The sequence below is a fragment of the Vanessa cardui genome, chromosome 5, assembly GCF_905220365.1.
Source record: "Vanessa cardui chromosome 5, ilVanCard2.1, whole genome shotgun sequence".
Lineage (NCBI taxonomy): Eukaryota > Metazoa > Arthropoda > Insecta > Lepidoptera > Nymphalidae > Vanessa > Vanessa cardui.
The window spans coordinates 1,687,668-1,696,965 of record NC_061127.1 but is presented as its reverse complement, the minus strand read 5'-3'; the positions used below and the strand labels follow the sequence as shown (position 1 = coordinate 1,696,965).

At 32.5% G+C, this 9,298-nt stretch overlaps 1 protein-coding gene across 1 annotated transcript; it reads left to right on the top strand.

Moving 5' to 3' along the window:
• The first annotated feature begins 2,339 nt into the window (after positions 1-2,339).
• Positions 2,340-8,872, top strand: LOC124530021 (lipase member H-like). The gene is made up of 2 exons (XM_047103994.1): positions 2,340-2,568; positions 7,939-8,872. Exons 1-2 carry the CDS (start codon positions 2,445-2,447, stop codon positions 8,844-8,846), a joined length of 1,032 nt encoding a protein of 343 aa, XP_046959950.1. The 5' UTR covers positions 2,340-2,444; the 3' UTR covers positions 8,847-8,872.
• Positions 8,873-9,298: the final 426 nt, after the last annotated feature.

Below are 9,298 nucleotides of genomic sequence, written 5' to 3'. Positions count from 1 at the left end.
CACAGAGAAATTCAAAGTTTTCCTTCAAATACGAAGGGAGAATAGGACTAAATAATATTGAATATAGAAGAGATAGTATGTGCGTGCTCCTGCGAAGGCGTATGGGAAGCCACTTGAGCCCTTCACGAAACTCAGAGACGTGGTCATACTTGCGAAGACCAAATATGAATCGAATACAGAGGTTTTGTAGACGCTCAAGTTTATTCAGCTGATCCTCCCTTAAGTCTAGATAGCAGGTGTCGACGTAATCAAGGATAGGAAGAAGAAGAAATCGTGCAAGAGCAACTTTAGTAGGAATAGGAAGAAAATTACGCAACCTTCGTAGTGAACCGATGGATGAAAATATTTTCCTGCTAACTTCACATATCTTTGGATCCCATGACAGAAATTTATCAAATATTATACCCAAGTTCTTGACAGTTTCACTGTAGGGGATAATGACACCAGCAAAAGTAATTTGCGGCACATTCGAGTAATTAATCCGCGAACTGAGCTGTTGACTTCCGATAATTATAGCTTGCGATTTGGATGGGTTAACCTGCAAACCAAACTCTCTGCTCCATCTGTTGATACGTTCGAAGTCTTTATTTATGGTACCTATCGTACTAGGCAGATCTTCTAAGCTTGTGTGAATGTAAATCTGGAGATCGTCAGCATACAGGTGGTAGGAAGAAAAAATATGTTTAGTAATAGTACTGATAAAAAGTAAAAATAGGAGTGGAGACATCACGCCACCTTGCGGTACACCGGCTTTGACAGTAGTCCAGTCAGAAAAAGTATCGTTAAGTCTCACTCGATGCCGGCGACCGTGCAAGTAAGAGTGAAACCAGTCAATCGTTAAAGGCGATATGTTAAGAGAACGCAATACGGCAAGCAAGATGAATCTACACTATTGAAGGCATTACTGAAATCGAGTAACGTCAAAACAGTGAGCTGGCGCTTGTCTTTAGCCATACGAATATCGTCAGTGATTTTTACTAACGCTGTAGTCGTACTATGGCCGGAGCGGAATCCGGATTGAAAGGGATTGAAAAGATTGTATCTACAGAGGAAACCTCTTCCTCTGTATAATCAACTTAACCTTAAGTTGATTATAAGTTAGACGTTCAAGAACTTTAGAGAGGAAAGAAAGAATAGATATAGGTCGTATAAGTCAGAGAAGGAGGTCGAGGTGGGTTTTTTTGGCAAGCGAATGATTGAAGCATCTTTCCAACAAGAAGGAAATGTGCCACTCTCAATGGAAAAATTGAAAATATTTGCTATTATAGGGACTAGATTATCTATAATAGGAATTACCATTTGACGACTAAGGCAATCAGTACCAACACTGTTAGACGATACGGCTAGAATATTCTTCTTAACATCACTACACGTGAATTGACTGAATTGAAAAGAGGGAAGATCAGTAGTTATGGAAGATGAAATTAGAGAAATTGTATTTAATTTATTTAATTTTAAATTAAGCACATGAATATATAGGGGTGCTTGCCTGGGTTTGAACCCGTAAACATCGATTAAGATGCACGCGTTCTAACCGCTGGGCCATCTCACCTCATCGCCATAATTTGATAAATTGACCTTCGTAAAGTCCTCACAGATTCAATAAAGGATATTGTTATCTACTTATTATTTATTAAAATTTTGATCAAACCATACTTTTCTAGGAGCACCATGTGGGTGAGTTGATCGTACACTGCTCTTATGTATCTACATCATTTTCGATCGATTTCAAGGTCAAATCACTTAAGTAGGACACAGTTGCATCTAACTCTTATTCTATTGGACGAAATAGCGACCTTACCGGAGACATAATCATTTGGGCTACTTTTGGACAAAAATAATACTTTGAATTTTAACCAAGGTCATGCATATTATTGAGAGATTTGCTGATAATTTGAGACAGATTTATCAACTACGTCAGCTAGTGTTGTACTCTTGATAAATGGTTGTTTATATTTACGATAAAATTGCAACATAAACGGCGCGCGCTCAGCGCGTAAAAGAAATAAACATGCTCCCTTTCTTTCTAACATACGAAACACATCTTCCGTCTCTTTTGCGGAAATTTCGAAACGTGACGTGACGTTATCTTTTAATTTTTTTTAAAGGAAAATAACACTTTATTTATATGAGAAGAAGATTAATAGAATTAACGAATTTCCTTTGCAATTTCAAAACTGTCTTATTCTATATTACTTTACTTTATCATATAAATAATTACTTTTACGAGTTTTACTCAATTGTAGTAGAATTCCCCGATAGATATAAGATCGTGTTATCTCATGAATCACAATTGTTCAATAAGGTGTGACAGCATGCTGTGACGACACAATCCAATCTCATTATATATGTAGTAAGTACTTGACAGTGACCCAAGTCAGACGCAGTTAACAGCCTAGTGACGGTTTAGTGTTCTGTGACAAAAAAAAAAACAAAACAAAACAATGAAAATAAAATTAGCGGTCATAGTTATTCTGTGTATTTTTGGTCACGCGTGGTCGTGGGGTCGAGGTGATTTGGAAAAGTATGGACCGTTTCAACTGGCTTTACATTCTAAATTAATTAAATGTAAGTATTTTTTTTTAAATAGACTTTCATTTATTTTTAATCTTATGATGATACATTTGAAACAAATATGTATTTATTAACTTTCTTTTAGTTTGGGAAATATATTCTCGTATGTTATAATTTATTACTATTTCGGATTGGTAATCCTCAATTTAAATACAGATTATATGCAAAGACGTAAAGTAAGTGAGCAAACTTACTATTATAATAAAATAAATTTTAAAGATAATATTAGGGCGTAAACAAATGTATGACGTAAAGTGTAATACATAAAAACCCACAAAAATTCCGAGTAAAATTTTGTTTTAAATCAACATTTTAATATAAATACAGTACAATACAGAATAAATATATAAAAAAACGTCATAATCTACCTACCTTCCACAATAAAACTACCCTTAATTACTCTTTATATTAATAACTAGTAATTTACACTAATGTTACTCAAATAAGTAAAAATTGTAGTCTTTTGTAAGTACTGTTTTTAAATGTCAATACTTACCTTGATCTTGTTGTTTTGACGTTTTGCTTTTACGGTCACTAATACAACGGTTCTGGGTTCCAATCTCGATTCGGTGCAGTTAAAAGTTAATGGATTTTTCTTCTAACTATATGAATTGAAGCTGTGATATGTAGTGTAATTTTTTTTTATAAATAAGTTGTATTATGTGCGTCTGGGTAGAACCACCATTCTATATTCTACCGCCAAACAGCAATACTTAGTATTGTGTTACAGTTTAAAGAGTGAGTGAGCCAGTGCAACTACAGGGCACATTTAACACCTTAGTTCCCAAGGTTGGTTGTTAATTGGCAATGTAAATAATGCATAATAAATTTTATAGGGCCACTGTTTAAGAAGTTAGGTGAAAATAAAATATATACTTATGCATAAATATTTCATATGTACCTAAATATATGTTTAATTATATAAAGGTATTTTAATATCTTTAATCCGATACATACCTATAAAGTTATGTTGTCATTGTATTCATTAGATTGGGACAGATAACTTTTTTTCGCTACAACTACTACAACTCATTTTTAAAATACATATTTATTATTATTATTAAAATGTTATGGACGATTTTTGTCTCTTTCTTTAATAGACGATGATTAAAATCCGTTCGTAAATTCAACGAGACATCTCTCTCGTCTTTAACAAGGGGATGTCCCGGTTTTATCACAATTATTGGCGACTTTCATGACGTAGAATTTTATATTACTCAGCGTGAACGAAGCCTTATAACCAAAGTATTAAAAACATCAATACTTTGTATTGCTGGTTTGTATTATGAGTGTCTGAATGAGCTAGTGCAATTCAAACAAAAACTTCTTTATTCAATAAAAAAGCGAGCTGAGATGACCCAGTGGTTAGAACGCGTTCATCTTAACCGATGATTGCGGGTTCAAACGCAGGCAAGCACTATTATATATATGTGCTTAATTTGTGTTTTAATTGATCTCGTGCTCGGCGGTGAAGGAAAACATCGTGAGGAAAGTTGCATGTGTCTAATTTCATCGAAATTCTGCCACATGTGCATTCCACCAACCCGCATTGGAACAGCGTGGTGGAATATGTTCAAACCCTCTCCTTAATTTGAGAAGAGGCTTTATCAGAGAAGTGGGAAATTTACAGACTGTTACTTTACTTTACTTTTACAATAAAGAAGCGTTACACTTATTCATCGTCAAATTAAACATTACCAACGGTTTGGAAAAAAAAATCACCCTCACTTGAGAAAAATCGGCGAAAGAAACTCAGCGGTTCTTTCTTTGTCAAATTAATCAAATACACATATTGAGTATGAAAAAAAAATACTAAACTTGATATAGTTAGATGGACGAGCAAATTGACCATCTGATGGTAAGTAACCTTACTTCGCCATTGCACTTAACCTTAGGAACTGATATTGTTCCTGTAGTTAATATTTTTATTTTTTATATATTGTCATTAACATTCATTTATTGATTTAATTTTTGTATTCTATATATAAATTGATTTAATAATTTTAGTAATAGATTCATGTAATAAATTTTATTTATTTACATCGTTGGTTGCCTGGAAGAGATCGCTATGTAGCGATAAGGTCGCCAAAATTGTATGCCACTTTTATTAAGGTTAAATATATGTTGAATTTATTTATTTTCTCTGTGTGATATACAAGAAAGTATAAAGTAAAGTTAAGTAGTGCAAAGTACTGCTGTTTAGCGGTAGATACTCTCATGAGTGGGTGAGACCCAGACAGACTTGCACAAAACCACTACGGGAGCTATCTTTACTAACATTAAAATGGGAAAGAATTTGTCGGCTCTCAATTCATTGCTACTAAAAATGGTTCACTTATTGGAAGTACTTGAAATTTATTGCGCAGATTAACCCTTTAACGAAGACAGATTTGGCCTCTCGCCTTTTCCAGCTATTTACTATATACTTGGGACCTTAATACGTTAATATCTTTGTATTATTTTTTTAAAAAGGTATTATTACATAGATATAAAAGTATATTAATAATTTCTTACGATATCATTCTTTAGATAATAATCTTTTTTAATATGATAGACATCTAAGTATCATTTTCACTTTAGATGTGATGATTTTTTTTGTTCGGTTTTTAATTGTTTTTAATAAAATGATATTTTCAATAATAGAGGTAAATTATTTTAAGAATTTGTATATCAAAATTTGTCGTCAGAAGTCAGCCATATTCTATTTTTTAATTTAATATTTTATCAGAAGTTGAGGCTTTTTGATTATTTATATGGGACCATTTGTAGGGCAGATTTTTGTGCGAATATTAACAAAAATACAAATAATAACCCACTTTTCCTTACCTTATAAATAAATGGAAAACTACACGTTACAATAACCTAGATCTCGACACTTATTTCATAGAGCATTGCAAACACCTGATGTCATGCTTGAAAAAACATTAAATGTTTGCTAACTGAACCATATATAGCTAATTAGATCGATTTTTAATCAGTTTTGGTATTTTTTTTTCGTGAATTAAATGAGATGAAGCAAAAATTTGCATCACAACTATATTTTCATTTTAAATTGTAGAGCTATTCTGTAAAACTCTAGATTTAACGCTAAACACAACATCAATATTGTGCTATGCGATAATGATTATGATAATTATAAATTAAATAGGATATAAGGATCAAAATAGCGTATCGTCGTAAGTCGATTTTCGACGTGTTGCCGTGCAATTCTGTAAGAATTATCTTCGTGATATGTTGACAGCTAATTTACGGTGATACACAATTTTGATACTTGTATAATGATATAATGATGATAAAAAAGCGTGGAGTTAATACCTGTTGACTTCCAGGCAGGATATATTAATTTATATAATTGTATTAATTTACTTTGCATTTTTTAAATGTTGAAAAAGACTAACTACTGAGTTTCTTGCCGGTTCTTCTCGGTAGAATCTACTTTCCGAACCGGTGGTGGCTTCATTTAATTGTTAAATGACGATTCAAAATTGCTTGTAAAAGAACAGTGGAATAAAGTTTATTTTGATATGACTTGATTGATTTATCATTTTTGATGTCGCATATTATATTCTGACATTTAACGGTTGCAGAACGATTACAGAAACGCTATACAGAGTTGATATACTGTATACAAAGTTATATGTTCATAAAATCAATTGTAACATACGTTACATACGTATATGTTTACATGTCAATACTAATATATGTAGGTATATAAAACCATATGTGTGATTCCTGCCTCTATTGTAGACACTGTTATTGTGTTCTATGTAATATATATCATTGAAAGAAAAGCATGTAACAATGTAACGCTGTGCTATTACGAATTGATTTCTATCTATTTAAATCATATGTTCACAACGTGCATTTAAATTGGACGGTTAATATTTTTATGTAGCCGAATGAAATAGTGCCTAAGGCTTATATATTTTGTTTATTTATAGACGAGTACCTAGGTATCGTTGTATACTGACTTGCTCCCATTGTAAATATAATACATTAATAGATTGAAATATATATAAAGTATTGGTATATAGGATCGATAAAATGAAACGTGGGTTCTACTAAGGAGTGGTACGTAATTGGATTAGAATAAATATATATAAAGTCGATATGGCACGGTAGTTAAACACGTGTATAATAAACAATGACTGTAGGTTCAAACTCCGTCAACAAAGACTTCGTGCTTAGTGTTGAAAGTATATATTCTTATTTGGAAAAAGGGGAAGACCCTTAGAAAATATATTTTGATATTGGAACATTTAAAGCCAGTTACTTGGCTTTGTTAGTTATGTGTTTAAAGTCAACAATTTTGGAATGAGTTACTCTGGTTTGTTGAGATACTCTGGTATTAAAATATTGGAGTATAAATAACTACTGACTTTCTTGCCGGTTCTTGTCGGAATCTACTTTTCGAACTACTTGTAGCATTGCCCGTCTGGGTAGGTACCACCCACTCATCAGATATTCCACCGCTAAACAACATTACGCAGTATTGTTGTGTTCCGGTTTGAAGGGTGAGTGAGCCAGTGTAACTAAAGGTACAAGGGACATAGCATCTTAGTTCCCAAGGTTAGTGGCGCATTGACGATGTAAAGAATAGTTAATATTTCTTATAGCGTCATTGTCTATGGATAATGGTGACCACTTATTATCAGGTGGCCCATATATCCGTCCACCAACCTATTCCATTAAAAAAAATCATTGTAACATGACGATTCAAAAGTATATTCATAAGTCTATATGAATAAATAATATTTTGATTTTGATTTACTGAAACATTCGTCGCATAATTCATTAACATATTGTCATGTAAATATGCAAGAAGTCAAAGCCGTATCACATACAATTCAATGAAAATACAGGACAAGTGCTCAAGGCCATTCGTCAATTTTGAACCCTCCGTCCATAAGAATAAGAAATACTTCATAAAACCTCTCAGTTCAAATGTGTTATATTTACACGTAATTTTTTTATTACGATTTTTTAAATAATTAATTATTGATATTACTAAGACATTTAATAAGCACTTTTGATATATTATAAAAAAATATACCAATAGTTACCATTATAAACTATTATTTTTATCATAATCTATGTAAATTATGATTTAGGTTATTCGCGTACACGATAATGTACTTTAATATCTTTTGAAATTTCCAATGGAGCCTTTATTGGATATTTCCACGTGTTCTTATAACGTAAAGAGATAAGATCAAAACAAATGTCATAACTGTTTAAGCGACTAACTCAATTGTATTTATAAATTTAAACGAAATAAAATGTATCTACAAAAAAAGAACCATACAATTCTTGACATCGTTCTATCTATGAATGTTAATTTAATATAGGTAATTTTTTTTGCAGGTGAACACGATAGAACACTGAATTTGGACGTCAGCGGCATAGATGTATACTTCTATGATTTCCCGAGGAACGATGTCGAAACATTCACCATTGACAACGCAGCGAAGGGGATACTTTCACTCAACGAACTGGATAAAACGAAAAAGTTCCTGATCTTCGTCGGTGGATTCAAATCTAACATTAACAAGAAAACAGAGGAACGTGTTAGGGATACATTCAGAAATTATCCAAACAGCTACTTAGTTATTCTTGACCATTCCCCGTACACAAACGACAGACAAGGGCACATTAAAAGTTACGAAAGATCCGTCAAATACGTTTACTATATTGGGAAAGCGTTGGCCCAAATGCTGACGGGTTTGGAGCAAGGTGGAATATCTCCTAAAAATATACATTGTATTGGCCATAGTTTGGGTGCCCAAATTTTGGGTCATACTGGTGAAATATTTTACAACAACACTGGTACAAAAATTGCCAGAATCACAGCTTTGGATCCAGCTGGGCCTTGTTTTTCCAACAGCTTGATACAGGAACAGATTAGGTCTGGTGTGGCGGATTATGTTGAAGTGTACCATTGTAACTCAGGCGGGTTGGGGACAACGAGTATTTTGGGAGATATAGATTTCATTATCAACAAGAAAGGTTCTACTCAGCCGAATTGTAAAACACCTTTAGTACCAGGCATATTTGACTCATCGAAAGCTGCAAAATGTAATCACAGAGCATGCATTGATATATACACAGCAACTGTGAGTAATCCGAATTGGTTCTTGGCGTGGAAGTGTGATACATACAAATCATTTAGAAAAGGTCAATGTTATACAAACGATAACACCATCGCCGGTTTCTGGAATCCTGGTAATGCGACCGGTGTTTATTATGTTTCAACTGACGGCTACGATGTTTAATAAAAATAAAATAAATTAATTAGTCATATTATTTATAAAAATAGCTTTTAAAATACAGTAATTGCCATTTATAGAAAGTACATCAGCATTATTGCCTTTTGCGTTGAGTTATGTTTTAACAAAATTAAATATTTATCTGATACAATAAAGTGTTATGAGTACATAAATATTATAAATAAAAATAGGTTTTGTTTATTTTTAAATGACAAAATGAACTAGTATAAAATCTTCATGACGAGTATGGATACAATTTGTCGTTTAACTAAATGTCGGAGATATAGAAAAGACTTTTAAAAAAATATGTCCATGTATAAATGTAATTTTCGTAAAGAACAAAGACTACAATGAGCAGAAAATATGTTATCATAGAATGATTTCTTCGACCTTAATTAAATATGGCGAACGTTATCTCTGTAGATAATAAAACTATTGAGATAATAACAGTGCATAAT